The sequence below is a fragment of the Schistocerca americana genome, chromosome 3 (assembly GCF_021461395.2).
Source record: "Schistocerca americana isolate TAMUIC-IGC-003095 chromosome 3, iqSchAmer2.1, whole genome shotgun sequence".
NCBI lineage: Eukaryota > Metazoa > Arthropoda > Insecta > Orthoptera > Acrididae > Schistocerca > Schistocerca americana.
In genome coordinates this window covers 36,251,860-36,271,437 of record NC_060121.1, presented here as the reverse complement: position 1 = coordinate 36,271,437, position 19,578 = coordinate 36,251,860, and the positions used below count along the sequence as shown (strand labels likewise).

Genomic DNA, 19,578 nt, shown 5'->3' with positions numbered 1-19,578 from the left:
ACGTTGCCAAAAGATAACTGTCCTTCTGTTCCCTAAGGCGGGTGTTTATGTTTCTTTTTATAGTTCCTATGCACACTTGACTGCAACTGCAAGGGATTTTATATACTCTTGCTGCGACAAGAAGCGGTGTATGTCCGTTGCAGTGTTCAAATATTCGCAGACCATTCTTGTTGGTTTAAACACTGTATCAATACCGTGTTTTCAGAGTAATCTGCAGCTGGAATCTGTGACACTTTTTTGCAGATGAAATAAATACTTTCCCTTCAGTTGGCTATTTTTCATTAGAAGCTGCAGACCTTTTAGGATGCTGTGCACTATTCACCTCTCAGAGTCTTCAGTGACCGAACTCGTCCTCCAAGTACTGTGGTTCACATACTCGTTTATCCTGGCCTACCAGTCTTTTAATAACTCCTCTTTTGTGCTTGACATGGTGACTGAAATTTCTGTGAAGGTGGACTTTCTGCAGACTTTACGCACTACAGTTCCGTCAGATTCTCTAAGTACCTGTACATTCAAAAATGAAATTTGACGTTTTTGCTCCTTTTCCATAGTGAACTATGCAACAGAATTAAAATCGTGCTCAAAAAGCCATATAACGCATGTATCATCAGTGTACCGAAATCAGCATGTTAATTTCTTCTTCACAGTCTAAAGGTCTGGTCTCTCAATATCTTTCATATAAAAGTTCACTACAACTGTCCTCAGTTGGTTGCCCGTAGCCATGCCATCAGTCTGCTCACAGAAATTCTTGTCCCACTGAAAGTAAACTCATGTTAGAGAATGTTTAAAGAGATCTGCTACATCTTTTGTGAAAATACTTTCCAACTGTGGCATCACGTCATTTAGAGGAAATATAGTAGACAGCAAGTCAACATCAAAACTGACTACAGTATCACTTGGAATCAACCAGAAGGATATTCATTCGATAAAAATGGTTGTGTGAGAGTGACTAAGCGTTTGGCAATTCCATGGCTGAACAACCAATAGCACTAAAATAGGTCGTTATGGAATGCAAGGTTTTTGAATTTTTGGTAAAGTATACTATCTGTATGGCAACGCCTCTAATTTTATTGTACCATCCTTGGCAATGGGACAGTTGAAGACATCTTCATTAGCTTATTCCTGATCTTAAGAACTGCAGCTGTGCAATCACCCTTAAGGTCACTGTATCTTCCTCGTTCTACAACGTCTCAAATTTTGCAGCGGTAGTCTTCTTCCGTCGTTGCCACTGTAGAATTGCTCTGCTGGAAGAATTAGAATGTCTTTTAGGACTTAAATCTTTTAGAGCTGCTATCTCACCTTTCGTTAAGTTACTGCTAAATGGCTTGCTCCTACGCAATATCCTGGCTGATTCCAAATTTACTTCATCTGCCACTGGTTTAGGTAAAAAATGGATTCCCGGTTTGATATGAGCAGCAATCTCTCTCGTCTGTTGCTATTCTAGAAGGTGCAACTGCATAGTTTCCTCCTTCGGCGTTATCGAAGTGTCTCTGCATCGTAGCAAATATATGAAAGAACTAAGTAAACGGGATTTCTTCTTCCCTGTGCCTTCCTAAAGCGTAACTTTTCTTGACAAGTCCTCCGCATAAAGAAGAAGCACTTCAGATGGCGAAGAAAAAACCCTCATACGGTTTCAGTGTGTTGTTGATACTTTCGTCATAATGCCTAGTGGGAAAAAAGGACTCAGAATTTTTAAATATTCTGCGTGATATTAATGATGTTATAAAGCTCACTATGGAAGAGGAGCAAGAAGATCAAATTTTATTTTCATTTTCATACCTTCACAGAAATTCCAGTCATCATCCTAAGCACAAAAGAGAAGTTATCAAAGTATTGGTGGGCAATTTTAAAAGAATATGTAAGTCACAGTACTTGGAGAACGAACTCGAACACTTAGGAACCGCATTCAGAAAAAACGACTGCTCTGCAAAGAGGTAAAAACGGCAAACCTAAATCGTCTACAACTTCTAAAGAAAAGGAACCAATTGAAGGAGAAAGCTTGCCTTCCATTCGCAAAGACTTTCACAGGTCCCAGCAGCAGAGTGTACAGAAAACACGGTATTGATACAGAGGTAAAGCAACAAGAAAGGCGTGCGAATATTTCAACACGACAGCAGACGTACGCTCGCTGCTTGCCACAATGGTTCAAATGGCTCTGAGCACTATACGACTTAACTTCTGAGGTCATCAGTCCCCTAGAACTTAGAACTACTTAAACCTAACTAACCTAAGGACATCACACACATCCATACCCGAGGCAGGATTCGAACTTGCGACCGTGGCGGTCTCGCGGTTCCAGAGTGTAGCGCCTAGAACCGCTCGGCCACTCCGGCCGCCGCTGCTTGCCACAGCAGGAGCATGTCTAATCCCTTACAGTCGCCGTCAAGTGGATGTAGGACCTCCAAAAACAAACATTAATAGCCGCCTTGTGGAAGACAAGAGCAACTGTCGTTCGGGCAACAAAATTGATCGTTACTGTGCTAGGATGTATAGGGATGACATAGAAATTCAAAACCACAAAAACAACAGTAACAGAAAAGAAGGACTGAAATTACACGAGTTGTGTGCCTCGGTGGTTCATAATAGCAACAGAGACAACTCTTCCTCACAGCAAGCTCCGTAATACACGCGACTCCGCGATCTCTGCAACGACTTGAAAAGGCCATTGGAATATACACAAACAGTTGGCCTTGCTGTCTTAGTCTGAGATTGTAGCTGCTTTCTGGGCCGTTATATTCTCTGATGATGTCTGCGTCGTTAGACAGAGACTTGCACCTCAAGACACAGCACAGTGACCGTAAAACGAAAATCACCAGTAATGTAAATACTGTGTCACCTGTTACAGCTTTTACCTGATATTTGGTAGTCGCTGAACCATCACAACATACCGAATTTTACGAACTCTAAGACACTACAGACTATAAGGTCGACCTTAATTTTTAAGCAAGTTTTTTAAAAAATAACATTTTTACAGTTTTTATTATTAGATTGCAAGGCCAGACTATAAAAGATTCTTAGTTTATAAAATCAAACTGACTTTTAAAATCCCTGAAAACCGTCATGCTAACTTTATTCTTCTCCTCCTTCTTCATCTTCTTCTTCTTCTTCGTCATCATTATCCAATTCATATATATGATGGTCTTCACTGCGATCGAGAGCGTTACTTATGCCGCATTTCTTGAAAGATTTAACAACAATGTCTTCTCTTATTCTGGATCACAACTGTTATATCCACTGACACACTTATTCGATTGTAGGTTGTCTTAAGGCTCCCATCGGCATGAATTCATGTTGGGTTACATCCATCATCAATTTTTTTCCATTCCTCTCTCATATACACTTTAAGTGGTTTATTTATCGAGGCAACAAGAGGTTGCAATTGTGAAGCAAGTCCTCCCAGAATAACAGCAAGCTTTGCATTTCCCTGGCTCAGTTTCTGTTTCACAGAATTTTTCAGATAACTACTAATCTCATCTAGCACAAGACTAATGGAAAACAGTGTAGTGCATTTTTTCATGTCCACTTGTTTTTATAATTACAATGTATTAAAACGATAGTTGCTACTCACTATATAGCAAAGATGCTGAGTCGCAGATAGGCACAACAAAAAGACTGTCAGAAAGTGAGCTTTCGGCCAACAAGCCCTTCTTCGAAATTAAAGCACATACACACTCACCCTCATGCAAACACAACTCACACACACAAGCCGACAGCCTCTGGAAGCTGAAACAAGACCTCGAAGAAAGGCAACTGGGTGCTGGGGGTAAGGAGGAGGCTGGGGCAGATGCAGGTAGGGGACGGAAAGTGCTGTTTTAGGGAGCATACAGGGACGAGGTGGAGAGAGGGTGCGGCAGCTGGCTACGGCCAGGAGGTTAGACGGAGGGCAGAGACGGGGGGAGGTTGCGGAAAAGAAGAGAAGTAAAAAGATTGTGGGTGCGGTGGTTGAATGGAGGGCCGTGTAGTGCTGAATTGGGAACAGGGAAGGGGCTAGATGGGTAAGGATAATGACTAACTAAGGTTGAGCCCAGGAGGTTTATTGGAATATAGGATATATTGCAGGGAGTGTTCTCACCTGCGCAATTCAGAAGGATCCAGATGGCACAGGCTGTGAAGCAGTCATTGAAATGAAAAACTTCGTGTTGGGCGATGTGCCCAGCAATGGGGTGGTCCAGCTGTTTCTTGGCAACTTTTTGTCGGTGGCCATTCATGCAGAGCATGTCATGCCCACATGGAATACAATACAGTGATAGCAGCTTGCTTGTAGGTCACATAACTGGTTTCACATGTAGCCCTTCCTTCTATGAGACAGGTGGTGTTTGTGACTGGTCTGGAGTACGTGGTGGTGGCAGGATGTATGGGAGAGGTCTACTACAGGGATATGAGCCATGAGGCAAGGAATTGGGAGCAGAGTTTATGTATTGGCGAGGATATTGTATAGGTTCGGTGGGTGGCGGAATACCATTGAGGGAGGGGTGGGAAGGGTAGTGGGTAGGGCATTTCTCATTTCAGGGTACTGCAAGAGGTAGTCGAAACCCTGGCAGAGAATGTAATTCAGTTTCTCCAGACCTGGAAGGGGGAGGGGGGGGGTTACTGGACCACTGTGTGCAGACAGTGAGACTTTGGGGGGTGATGGGTGACAGGGAAGATAAGGTATGAGAGATCTGTTTTTGTAGAAGATTAGGAGGGTAATTACATTCTGTGAAGGCCTCAATCAGACCTTAGGTATATTTTGATAGGGACTGTTCATCACTACAGATGCGACAGCCATAGGTAGCTAGGCTTTATGGAAGAGACTTCTTGGTACGGAATGAGTGTCAACTGTCGAAGTGGAGGTATTGCTGATAGGTTTGATATGGACACAGGTATTGATGTAGCCATCTTTGAGGTGTAGGTCAACATCGAGGAAGGTAGCTTGTTAGGTTGAGTAAGATCAGGTGAAGTAAATGGGGGAAAAGGTGTTGAGGTTCTGGAGAAATGTGAATAGGGTGTCCTCACCTTCAATCCAGGTAGCAAAGATGTCACCAATGAATCTGAACCAGGTCAGGGGGTTTGGGATCCTGGGTGTTTAGCAATTATTCCCCTAGAAAGGTCATTAATAGGTTGGGGTATAATGGTGCCATGAAGGTACCCATAGCTGTATCCTGTATCTGTAGGTAATGCCCTCAAAGGAGAAGTAATTGTGGGTGAGGACGCAGTAGATGATGGCGACTAGGAAGGAGCTTGTTGGTCTGGAATCTGTTGGCTGTTGGGAAAAGCAACATTCTGTAACAGTAAGGCCATTCTGATTAGGGATGTCAGTGTAAAGGGAGGTGGTATCAATAGTGATGAGCAGGACACCCTGTGGTAAAGGAACAGGAGCTGTGGAGAGTTCATGGGGGAAATAGTTTGTACCATTAACATAGGAGGATAGGTTGTGGGTAGTAGACTGAAGGTGTTGGTCTGTGACAGCAGAGATTCTCTCAGTGGGAGCACACTAAGTGGCCACAGTGGGGCCTTCTGGACTGTGTGCTGCATTCTACATGGGTATGACAACCAACTAGCTGTATGCACAAATCGTCACCAATGAACTGTGGCCAAGAAACAGTTGGACCATCCCATTGCTGACCATGCTGCCCAACATAACTCTTCATTTCCATGATTGCTTCACAGTCTCTGCCTATCTGGATCCTTGCCAGCAACACCAGCTCTTCTGAATTGCACAGGTGGGAACACTCCTTGAATATATATCCTATTTTCCTGTAACCCTCCTTTCCTTAACCTTCAGTAGTCATTGTCTTTACCCATCTTATCCCTTCCCTCTTCCCGTTCCAGCACTACACAGCCCCCCATTCGACCAATGCACTATCATTCTTTTTACTTCTCTCCTTCCCTGCAACGCCCCTTCCTCCCAGACCGAGCGAGGTGGCGCAGTGGTTAGCACACTGGACTCGCATTCGGGAGGACGACGGTTCAATCCCGCGTCCGGCCATCCTGATTTAGGTTTTCCGTGATTTCCCTAGATCACTTCAGGCAAATGCCGGGATGGTTCCTTCGGAGGGGCACGGCCGATTTCCTTCCCCATCCTTCCCTAATCCGAGCTTGTGCTCTGTCTCTAATGACCTCGTTGTCGACGGGACGTTAAACACTAATCTCCTCCTCCCCTTCCTCCCACCCTCCGTCTAACCTTCTGGCTGCACCTAGCTGCCACGCCCTCTCTCCACCTCGTTCCTGTATGCTCCCACAAGCAGCACTTTCCGTCCCCTACCCCTCCCCACGCCAGCCTCCTCCTCATCCCCAGCACCCAGCTGCCTTTCCTATGACGTGCTTCTGCCCGCAGTCTGGCTTCAGCTGCCAGAGACTGCGGTCGTGTGTGTGTGTGTGTGTGTGTGTGGGTGAGCTGTGTTTGTATGAATGTAGGTGAGTGTGTATGTTGTCTAATTTGAAGAATTGTTGGCTACAAGTTCACTTTCCCACAGTCTTTTTCTAGTGCTGCCCTGTGACTCAACATGTCTGCTACATGGTGAGTAGCAAGTATCCTTTTCATAATGCTGTTACATTCCATCCTGGATTTTCCATAGCTACGGCAAAAGTCCAGTTACTCGGCAAACCAAATGTCAGAGGAGTTTCGTCCATATTCGCTATTTAGTTTAGTTCCACACTGATTTTCTTTCGTTGTTGATTAATAAGGCGATGGAGAGATGACAATTTTCTTCATACTCTTGTGGCATTTTCTGAGATATTTTGGTGTGTGTTCACATATTAAGTCCACGATGCTTCATAAACCTGTAGCACCAACCAGCTCAAGCCTTAGGTTCTGTTATGTACAACTGTAGCGCTTAACTTACGAATGTGTACTTGATCATTTTTGTGTTAATTCGAATGCCGCTTTGGTGGTGTCCTAGAATCCAATTCAGTAGTCATCTCCCAGCTTTGGCCACTTATTCATCAGTCCTCCATTCGCACATTTTGTCTTCCTCAACTTTTTTTAGTTCTTCTTTAGTAGCCTGCCAATCACGAATTGTTTTCTTCTGTTGGTGGTGGGCCGAAACGCCGCTCAGCTGCTCTGTTCGTGCGTTCTTCTGCACATGCTGTTACTTTCAGTTGATAGTCCGCTTCATATGAGTACCTCTAATTTTTGTCCATTACAAAACAAGATATTGCACTGCTACCGATAACATAAATCACTTTCAATTCAAGTTCATTAGCACTGCAGACTGCAAAGACGCATCATAGATTAGACTGTGTTCAGGGTTCGTCTTGGCGGCCTTGGGGGGAGACACTGTTAGCAAGCTTGTGAATTCCCGCAACTCACATTTGTTGCGTCGGTGCACTGCTCCTGCCAGTTGAATCCAATGTTGCCACATAGAGATAGGTTTCCTTCGGCATCGAATACGTGGCCGTTTTTAAGACTGGCGGAATTTTAAATCAAACATGGGACGTTTTTATATTAATTTCGAGTGTAAGATGCACCTGAATTTTGGAAGCCATTTTTCGAAGAAAAACGTGCGTCTTATAGTCCATAAAACACAGTATTCACATTTAGCGGATTCCAGTACACAAAACGCATTCTTTGCTCCACTGTACGCCATTTTCTGACATCTGATCCCTTGTCAAACAGTCTGCGGCTACGCTACGCGAGGGATCCTCTATCTACGAATACACCGAGGTGACAAAAGTTGCACATACAGTATAATGACGGCGGTGGTGTCGCGTATGCAGGGTATAAAAGAGCAGTGTATTGGCGGAGCTGTCATCTGTACACAGGCGATTCACGGGAAAAGGTTTCCCATTTGAATATGGCCGCACCACGAGAATTAACAGGCTTTGAACACGAAATTGTAGTTGGGGCCAGACGCACGGGGCATTCCATTTTGGAAATCATTAGGCAAGAGTGTCAGAGTGTATAGAGAATACTACATTTCGGGCATTACCTCTCAGTACGGATAACGCAGTGGCCGACAGACTTCATTTAACGACCGAGAGCAGCAGCGTGCCAATATACAAGCAACACTGCGTGAAATAACCACAGAAATTAATGTCGGACGTACGACAAACGTATCCGTTAGAACAGTGCAGCGAAATTTGGCGCCTGACCCCTGTCACAAGTGCATTTGCTAACAGCACGCCATCGCCTCAGTTTCTCTCCTGAGCTCATGACTATAGACGACTGCTGACCATGGCTGGTCAGACAAGTCCCGATTTCAGTTGCTAAGAGGTGACGGTAAGATTCCAATGAGGCCCAGTCCCCACAATGCCATAGGCCCAATTATCAACAAGGCACTGTGCAAGCTGATGGTGGCGTCATTATGGTGTGCGCTGTGTTTACATGGAATGGACTGGGTCCTCTGGTCAAACTAAACCGATCACTGAGTGGAAATGATTATGTTCAGCTACTTGGAGAATATATTCAGCCAAACAACGATGAAATCTTTATGGATTACAATGTGCCGTGTCACCAAGCCACAACTGTTCGCGACTGGTTTAAAGAACACTGGACAATTCGACCGGATGATTTGGCCACCCAGATCTCCCGACATGAATCTCATGTAGAGGGCATAAATGAGACGTCCAGTCGTGAACAAAATCCTGGAGAGGCAATTCTTTCGCAATTACGGACGGCTATAGATGCAGCATCCCTCAATGTTTCTACAGGGTCTTCCAACGACTTGTGAATCCATGCCACGTAGAGTTGCTGCACGTGGCCGCACAGAAGGACCTCCGACTCGATACTGATAGAGTGGATACCCCACAACTTTTCTCACCTCAATGTATGTGTCTTTTCCTGAACGTCATGACGTTCTGTTCCAAGGCCGTACAGTACAGAATCGGTATGCCAATCAGACAAAATCGCTATGAACATTCAGGCAACGTTTCCACCGACGTACCTTATTGAAAATACCGTTTTGTTAAAACTCCGTGTCCCGCTGAGTCAACGAGTCCGTGACTGACTGCTCCACATCCTCGTCCGACAGCAATCGTAGACCCTCGAAGGCCTTTTTTAAGGTACCGAAGACGTGATAATCGCATAGGGAGAGATCAGCACCATAGGGCGGTTATTACAGTGTCTCCGACTTCAGTTAACGTAACTTCAGCGTTAAAGCATTTGCGATACGGGGACATGCTTTACCATGAAGTAGCAATAACCCTTGGCGCACAATATTCCACAATGGCAGTTTTCCGCAGACATGCTGCCCGATATACATTCTTCATTCTCTGATTAGCGTCTGCTGGTGTATGTCCTCAGGCAGCCAAGAAAAGAATAACAGCATGTTGGTGCTGTTTGGAAGCATTTGGTAATAACGTCGTCATAGTCCACTTTTCCACATTTACTGCACGCATGTCAGGAAGATACGAATGCGTGCTTAAATACCCACATCGGAGTGGCGCTACGTTGCATATACGTTGCAGCAACGCCCTCAGACAAAAATTTTAAGGGACCCCTTATAGCTTTTTCACAGTCGACTTCTAAGCCTCCTGGCCGTACTTATGAATAACATTATATTAAATTCCTTCTTCCTTCTTTCGGACATTTGTCTCGATCTTAAACTATGCTTACTCTCTTAAAAATGTTAATTACAACTGTTGTGGTTTTAAAAATGATAGTAGCAATGGTTTTATTTATCGGAAAATTATTTGCTTGGAATGTATAATTTAAATGTCCTTTGCAAGCAAATGAAAAGGCTTCGTTTAACAGAAAATTAAATTTTACTTTACAGCGTAGAAGTACGAGATGAGTTAATTTGATTAATATTTATCTACCAAGTACACTGTTCAGCCAGATCATTGTGGCCACCGACTTGCCATCAATATAAACCAGTCCACGCGATAGCACCGTCACCTGCCGAGGAATGACTGCTAGACAGATACACACACGGTACATGTGGTATCAGCGAGCTCACTGCCCATGTGTAGATGGCGAAGGCGTGCGCTCTATCTCGGTTTGGTCGAGGGCAGATTGTGATGCCCTGGAGCCTCAGCACGAGCATTTCAGTATCTGCACGACTTTCACAAGCTGCGACATTGTCGCGAATAAAACAGTGACCCGAATGTAGAATAAATTTCCTTTACTTTACGTCTATGGTCACAAACTTTTTGTCAACCGATTTCGGTCTATAACGACCATCTACAGATCTGTTTTATAAAAACAATGTCCTAATGTACTGCTGCCATAGTGGCATCGTCAGATGTTGAAAGCAAAATCAGTACCAGCATCGTCAAATTTATATATAAATAACAGCATAAGCAAGAGTCATCTTGTGAGCAGCAAACAAAACTCGGAATTTATTGGAATTAGGTGACTCGTGTGTGCAGATGTGGTGCTCACTCCTTCCAGCGACCTATCAAAGCCTCATTACTTCCATGCCACGACGTGTCGCCACTGTTATCTGTCTCAAAGGTGGACATACCGGCTATTAGATAGGTGCTCATAATGTCCTGACTGGTCGTATACTCTTATACTACTTGAATATCACAGTCACTGTAGATTCGTAGAGCTCAAAGCGAAAAACTGTGGAACTCCAAGGTTCTCGTTTGCTCAGAGCCAGCATTGCTGTTAATCTCTCTAGACATCTGTAACTTAAACTTTTTTGTTGAAGATTTACAACACGCAAGCTGGAGACCACGGAGGTAGGTACAATGTAGTGCCCTCCAGTGAACACTCAACGCTGGTTTCCGATTAAGAAAAGGCTTTAGTAGCTAAATATAGTTCCATTGAAAATGAATCCAGTTCATTGGAACTGTGTGCAGGTTCCAACCGGCAATCAGTCTTCATTGGGGCCGTCAGTCCAGATGAGCATGTAGAGATCCTTACACGTTCCAGAAATCTTCAAAAACCAATACTTTTTCTCACCATTTCTGCAATTCTTTCTGCAGATGTAAGGCATCACCTACAGAAAAATCTGAGGTACAGCTATAGGCACCTGCACATCATCATCCTATGCCAATATGTTCATGGGCCATCTAGAGGAATCCTTCCTAAAAAAAAAAACAGAATCCAAAACCCCTCACTTGGTTCAGATTCACTGATGACATCTTTGCTATCTGGATCGAAGGTGAGGACACCTTATCCGGATTCCATCAGAACCTCAACTTCTCCCCCAATTGTTTCACCTAGTCCTACTCAACCCAACAAGCCAACTTCCTAGATATTGACCTCCACCTCAAAGATGGCTGCATCAGTATGTCCATCCATATCAAACCCACTAACCACCAGCAATACCTCCACTTCGACAGCTTCCACCTGTCCCTTCTGTACAGCCTAGCCACCTGTGGTCGTCACATCTAAGTGACGAGCAGTCCCTCTCGAAATATACCAAAGGTCTCACTGAAGCCTTCACTGGTCGTAATCATCCACCCAACCTTGTACAAAAACAAATCCTCTATGCTATATCTTTCCAGTCTCCCACCACCTCCCAAAGTCCCACTGTCTGGCCACAGAGGAGCATTCCCCTCATTACTCAGTACCACCCAGGACATTCTTCTCTGGGATTTCGATTACCTCTCGTCGTGCCCTGAAATGAGAGATATCCTGCCCACTATCCTTCCCACCCCTCCCACAGTGGTATTTCACATCCACCGAATGTACACAACATACTCGTCCATCCTTACACAGTCCCTGCTCCCAATCCCTTACCTCATGGCCCACGCCCCTATAATAGGCCAAGGTGTGAGACCTGCCCCATACATCCTCCAACCACCACCTACTCCAGTCTGGTCACAAACATCACCTATCCCATCGAAGGCAGGGCTACCTGTGAAACCAGTCATTTGGTCTACAAGCTGTAACCACTGTGCTGCATTCTGTGTAGGCATGACAACCAACAAGCTCTCTGTCCACATGAATGGCTACCAACAAACTGTGGCCAGGAAACAAGTGGACCACCATGTTGCCGAACGCACTGCCAAACATGATATCTTTTATTTCAATGACTGCTTCACAGCCTGTGCCTTCCCATGAACACCAGCTTTTGTGAATTGCATAGGTGGGACTTTCCCTGCAATACATCCTACGTTCCCGTAACCCTCCTGGCCTCAACCTTTGTTAGTCACTGTCCTCAGCAATCCAGCCCCCTGTTCCCATTCCAGCACTATACAGCCTTCATTTGACACCCACACCCAGTCATTTTATTTCTCCCCTTTTCCGCTACTTCTCACCCTCCCCATCCCTATCTCTTCCCTGCCCTCTGTCTAGCCTGCAGCACTTCACTGTCCGCCACCCCCACCATACCATCGCTCCCTCTCCATGCCCCAGCCTCTTTTTTATTCCCACCCAGTGGCCACTCCCATCATGCACTGGTGCTGCAGCTCACAGTGCGGTTACAGTAGCCTGAGTCAGCAGGCTTGTGTGTAAGTTGCCTTTGTGTAAGTAAGTGTGTGTGCTTATGTGTGTCTATTGTTGTCGAACGGTTTAATGGCCGAAAGCTTTAATTGTGAGAGTCTTTTTGTTGTGCCTATCTGCGACTCATCATCTGCGCTATATGGTGAGTAGCAACTTTCCTTCTCATAATACTGTTATATTCTAATTAGCTTAGACAGCACGTCCCCTAGGCTAGCCACTCTCCCGGAGCACTGTTAGGCGCCCTTGAGGGCCTGCACGCGATGCTACGAGGAAAATCGATTGTTCTCAACAACAGTACGGCCACTCGATCGCTTTTTCGTCCAATCGGCTCTTTCAGTTGAACGAGACAGGCGCGTGGCCACGCTACGCACGCCAGCAGCAGCAGCAGCAGGACGCTGAAGTAGAGCGTGCGCACTCACTCAAAGGCTAGATCAAAGATAATGGCATCATCATACCTTTTCAGTGAAACAGAATGCAAATAATAGAACGAAAAACCAGTCCATGCTGCAAATATTTTATTTTTCATTTGATGACTAGTTGCGCGCCCAGACCCATTTTCAAGTCGAAAATGGCAAGATGCAAATATTTTATATTTCATTCATTGACTACTTTTGGGCTGAGACCCATTTTCAAATCAACATAATAAAGTCGAAAATGGTATTCCCGAAGATGCCAAAAAATGTGTAATGTACATTTACACATCTGTATGCACTGTAACTGCTCATTCGACATTTTTTGATATCATTGGAAATGCCATTTTCGATTTTATTATGTTGATCTGAAAATGGGTCTCGGCCAAAAAGTAGTCACCGAATGAAATATAAAATCTTTGCCACTTGGACTTGTTTTCGTTCTAATGATTAAGAGAAGTTGCTGCTCCAAGTTCCTCCAGAATGCTGAAAGTTCGTAAGAAATGCAAACAGTGACAAAAATCTGTCAGTATTTCTTTCTTTTTCACTTATCCCTAAAGGAAAGCCCTTGCTCAACTTGTCCTCTGAACATAGCTTTATTAATTACGTGTTAATTGCATCTGGAACAGTTTAATGTACTCCATCTATTTATCAGTTTTAGATGTTGAGAGGAAGAATAAATTAGGCTTTCAGTACCGGTACATAATGAAACGAATGTATATATTGCTTGTTTTAACCTTGAGGTATCCATTGAGATGTTCGATAAGAATAGGAGCTGAAGTAATTAATTAGAATTTGTACCACTGCCAGCACACGAACCCGACTCTCCTATTTAATACGCATATGTGCTGTCCACCACCTTAGCAGCACATCCGACACAGACGCATGTACTGCCATAGTCTGATGGCCTCCCTAACGTAAACTTCAATTCGCCCCTCAGCCCATCTCGATTTTCCCCTTCTCAGATCGTCAGTACTGCTAAGGCTCTTCAATATTGGAATAGCACCCCAGCTTTGTACATAAAGGGGAAGTACTGCCTGTATCTCAGGTGTAGATGATCTATTGATCTGATGGAATTACGTTATTCTGGAGACCATTGAGTCTCAAGTAGGGTACTCCAGGCAGTTATGTCAGTCACAAGGCCAGGATGGTGTAGCACATCTGCCTCGTAAGCAGGAGACCCAATTTAGAGTCCTAGCCTTGGCACAAAATTTTAGTTCATTACATCAGCTTTTATTCTTATCGAAGATAAAGATGAGACTCAATACGTCTCCAGGAAAATGTAATTCCATCAGATCGACAGAGATATCTTCGTTGGTACCTGGAGGTCGGGCTACTCTGTGGGGGTATGTGTACCCCAGTTTGTATTGTATTCCACTGCTTTACTTTGCCTACTGAAAGTATTACAGACTGATTTCACTTAGAAGAATAACTGGATAACACAGTCAACTAACTCACTAAACTGAGCTTTCAATTGAATGAACGAATGAAAATGTGCTTCAGCTGAGAAAAAAAAACTGAACGGTGATTTCACTTTAAAAGGAAGAATATAAAGGGAAAAAAAAGAAGTACAATACTGTTACGGAAATTGGAAATTTGTGGTAAGTTCGTATGGGAGCAAACTGCTGAGGTCATCGGTCCCTAGGCTTACAAACAACTTTATCTAACTTAAACTAACCTACATCAAGGACAACACACATCCCCATGCCCAAGGGAGGACTCGAACGTCCGTCGAGAGGGGGGGTGGGGGGGGGGGGGGAGCCGTACGAACCGTGGCAATACGCCCCAGACCGCATGACCACTTTTAAGGCTTTCGTGGCTATATGTTAAGACATTACACGTCGGCTTCTGTCTCGGGTTCTTCGACCGATGTTTGTTTCATAATTTTTCTGAAGTTTCGACGGCACAAGTTGCTGGCATTGCAAAAACTTCGACCTCCAGTGCTGGTGGCGGACTGCAGAGGAGCTCGCGGCCGCAGATTATGTGTACCCGGCGCGCTAACGCCGGAGGGCTCTGCCGTGGTCATTTCTTCTGCGGATCTTCCTTTACTACCTACCCAGTATAGCCGCACAAATGCATAAACATGACAACAGCTTCAATAAGAAAGAAGAAAGCCTGAAGTCGAACGGATCCTGGATGCCCGTGCTGCAGCAAACGACCGTTGCAAGTAGCAAGGGGAGAACTGCAACGGAAATGATCGCAGAAAGGCCCGTGGAGGTCGACGCGCCAGGCACATATAATTTGTGGCCGCAGGCTCGACTCCAGTCCCCACCAACAATAGAGGGTGAAGCTTTCGACAATGCCAGCCATTCGTGCTGATGAAAAATCAAAAAAATTATCAAACAAACGTCGGCCAAGCAACCCGGGAGAAGAAGACTGTAGGGAGTTTGTAAAGAAGAATAACGCGGTCAGTATGCAAAACCCCACCAGACTGGTTTGATTTCGCCACAGCTGTAGCCTCACTGTTTGGCAGGCAGTGGCACTGGCGACACAGGAGCCGGCCGCGGGCAGCGAGGCGCGCGTGGCTGGCTGGGGGCTGCAGTCTCGCGGGGGCGTCACCTCCTTGAAGCTGCGTGCCGCCACCCTGCACATCTTTGACCGCGAACCGTGCAACGCCAAATACAACGTGGCACTCAGCGAGCTCCTGTTGTGTGCTGGGGCAGAGGGTGTCGACGCCTGCGTCGGTGACGGCGGTGGCCCGCTCGTCGACATTGAGACTAACCAGCAGGTGGGCGTGGTGCTGTGGGAGCACGACTGTGCCCAGCCCAGGCACTATGAGAAGGACTTCCGCATGCCGTACACCAGCGTGGCTGGCCTCCGCTCCTGGATCAAGAATAAGACCGGCATCTAGCACACACTACAACCGTTCTTAACTTTACCACTCCTGCAGATTAATCATTGAACATCAGTGTTTACATACGCATATTTAAATCAAGTTCAATAACATGATAGCATTAAACAGTAAGAGTAAAGTAGAGTTTGTAAGATCCACTCAGCCATAGTGAGTATGCATCTTCCTAGGGCTCAATGCAGTGTGGTGCAAACTGTAGTAAATAACATGTTCAGAGCAGAAAAATCGACCGCAAGTGCAAGTAGCACTTTCAATTTTGACTCTGTCACTTAACCATTGACTGTATTAGAGACTAAACTCAGTTCGTTTCTGTTATTCATTTCCATGTCATCATTTCGTTCAACAAATAATTAGTTTCTAAATTCTAATTCTGTGCTGCACATTCCTGTAGCTACATTTGTTTTAAAGGGTTCAATTACCTATTCAGTTGATATATCAGAAATTACCAAGCATAGTAATTGTGAAAATAATTCATCAGTAGGAAGGCTATAAGCATTTGGGTCCAAGAATGTGCTTTGGCTGTTCCTCGGATTGGGGCAGCTGAAGGCAATGGCACAGTTGCAGCAATGACGGCAGTGGCAGAACGCTTCATCAGCATTTGCAGAACCCGTCTGCTTCTTCAGTATTCGTAGAACACATGCAGTTCTGTTCATCAGACAGACATATGTATTTTTCCCTCCCCTTCATGTCCTAGTATATTACCACTATAAAAAATGAAACAATAAATCAGTATAAGGTATATTTGGTGACAAGAACCTGTCTTTGGTTCTATCTCTGTACACATTTGGTGCAACACAAAGTGGACCCTTAAAGTAACTACCACAACCTTATTTCACGGCTAAATTTTCTGTATTATGTAGTAAAATACCTAAAGATATTGGTATTGTTGGCATAGCTTGCAGGTTCAGGTTCACCTGGCACCAAAACTACTGTGGTTCGATTTTTGAACCTACTTAGTGGAAGGCACAATGGAATCTCTAAATGCTGCATTGTTATTTTCATATATAAATTGGGTATATTATTTATCAAAATACATAAAGATATTGGCACTGCTGGTTTAACTTGCAGGCTAAAACACAATTGGAGTTAAAACTTGTATCTACTTGATACAAAGCACAGTGGACCCTCAAATTAAGAGTCACAATGTTATTTTCAGATTTAAATTGTTTTTATTATCATCAAACTGTCCAATGATATTGGTACTACTGGTTTAAGATACAGCTTAAGGTAGACTTGCCACACAGAATACGATTGTGGTTCGATTTTGTACCCATCTGGTGCAAAGTACAATGGACCCTCAAATCAACTGCCATGATGTTATTTACACATCTACATTGTCTGTGCTCTGAAAATACGTAAAGAGTTATTCTACAACAGTACAAAACACATTTGGTTCATTTATTGGCACCACTGGTTGTACTAAGGTATGCTTGGTTCCAGTAACTTTAGGAATACAATAAATGTATGTTGTCACATCCTTTCATATACAGAATTGGTTTCTTGTAAACTTTCTGCCATATCCTCTTACCATTTATCTCCTCTTTGTTGTGCCATTCTTCTACCTGAGATCTTTAAGGAGTTTTAATTTTGCATTATATTTCCTTCATAGTGGTATTGTTAAAACACTACATTCTAGCGGAACTTTGGTACAGAACTTTACTTTTACTACTTTAGCAAATGGATAATATTTAACCATAGACATTATGTCAGTTATAATAATGTTTTTCACGTTTCCTGTAATTTAATATCATCTTAGATCCTTTGTTTTCTGCGATTACATCAACAGACCACCACTTTCCATTGGTATTTATAGTAAATGCTGATCCAGATTTTTCCATAGACTGTATTTAAAGCAACATATTTGCAAGCTGCAGTCAAGACAGTAACAAAATGCCAAAGGTAATGTTAATCAGAACACTGGGAGGAGATATGGTCTAAATGGCAATTGATACATTCATTCTAAATATCATATGACAAAAGATGGCTAAAGAAATGCCACACAATTTTTTTTATCTGACAAACGCTTTCAAAAATATGCGGTCTATGGTTAACAAAGTGATCAGCTGCGGATCAACACACCACACTAACCACAACTACTACCTTTATCTGACTTCATAAATGTGAATCCGTGGTATGGCCTAACAACTACGCTACTATCAAGCGTCTATACTCTACTATTCCATAAAGAAAAATATGGTTCCAAAGAACAGGGTGCTGAGAAGCATATATTGGAGCCCTACGCCGTAGCGGCGAATATTTTACCCTTCTGCAGGTGAGGGAGGCAAAGGATGACGCGGTCGGCGACTGGAGTCACCAACAGCGACAATCCGATATTAATGGCGCGCGCACGGAAAATATGCAAATACGGGGTCTCGGGTTCGGCTGTTGCGGAACACAGGTACTTCCCTATGAGTCTCTGAAACCACAGTGGATTCCAGTGTGCAGGTGCACCTGTTTGCTGCTGTGCCAAACCAATTTGAGTCTGCGATACGACTGTGCAGGACTGAATATGTCAAATGTTTAGACAGCTGACTCAAAACAAATAAGTACACCCACACATCACTCATTGTATACGTAACACAAGACGCACTACCTCTGACAGTTCAGATGGTGACTGGCATGGGCTCTAAGTGGGACACTAGAAAAGGACGCAAGTCTCACCGTTTAGTTAAAGACTTGCTGTTCTTTACTAGCGAAGTGGCAGTACAAGAGCCCTTCTCTTTCTCTATTGTTTTCCTCTCCAGCTTGGTAGCATAGCACATTTACATGCTTAGACTACACCCACTTGCCATGCCACTACCCGAATTTACTGTATTATTATTAGACCATGCGGCATCGGACTTCTGGGAAGCGGCTCTCGCGTGTAGTAGGTTTGAATAGACACTGTACGGTGATGCAACTACTACACGTGCATGGGGGCTTAATTAAATATTAATGAATGCAATGCAAATACTTTTAATTTTTTTAGTAGTTGACTGTCCGATTACGCAGTCTCGTAAACGGTTGGCCCTGACTAGTATTTGTACGCAATCTGACTGCATAGAATAACAACAAAGAATGAAAGAAAATTTCCGTTACACAATTAATTAATTAAGTCCCCAGCAACTATAAAACGTACGAAACCAAAGCACAAGTGTAACTGTTCTTTGTGTGGAAGTGTGATTCAACGTACACATCTGGCACGGTTCTTCTTCAATAAGACAAGAAATTTTAAATACCACTTATACTGAAGTAATTAAAAAAAATAGAAATACTATAATTGCGCAAGAAAACCAGAATTACACTCTAATACAAGAACACGAGCCAGATGCTTTGTTGACTGAACCTGTAATGACGCATTATTTAAGACATTGAAATAATAAAAAGAAAAGGGAATTTTTTTACCTTCATATATATTGCCGAAAAGCACTCTAATCATTACAATATCTCCATTCGAACAACATCTGCTGTCTATCCCATCAAACAACTGCATAAAACATGGAACAAGCACTCCCTACTACAACATCTCAACAACGACTTGACTCCTACTACATCTCGATAAGCACTGACTACTGCCACATCTCGACAAGCACTGCCCACCACGACTTCTTGACAAGAACTGTCAGCGGAGGCGGCTGAATAATACTCTTTGGCGCACTCTCTGGCGCTGTGGCTCAGTGTAGCCACCTTTCATATGCCCTTCCTCCACGGACCAGAATTTGATGGTATTTTTGCCAGCATTGGTGGTGAAAATACCACCAAATTCGTCAAAAAAAATTACAGACAAAAATAAAAGATAATATTACTATGTAAATATCACATAATTAGATAAAATTTTGGCTTTGCACTGACCTTTCAATAACCTAATATATAAAATACAGTAAGCAATACAAATTCTTTCATACATGTGACTTTACATGATAGTTTACACAATACACAAAAAATCAGTTTATACAAATGTTCACATAAAATGCTTTCAATGATCCAAAAAAAAAAAAAAAAGTAGTTGATAGTTCCAGCAG

At 43.7% G+C, this 19,578-nt stretch overlaps 1 protein-coding gene across 1 annotated transcript in view; it reads left to right on the top strand.

The window, feature by feature from the left end:
- Positions 1-16,974, top strand: part of LOC124605234 (trypsin alpha-like) — an 82,121-nt gene extending 65,147 nt beyond the window's left edge. The window contains exon 2 of the mRNA XM_047136785.1: positions 15,200-16,974. Within this exon, the coding sequence (XP_046992741.1) occupies positions 15,200-15,577 (378 nt within the window). The 3' untranslated portion in view covers positions 15,578-16,974. The remainder of the gene's footprint in view (positions 1-15,199) is intronic.
- The last annotated feature ends 2,604 nt before the right edge of the window (positions 16,975-19,578 follow it).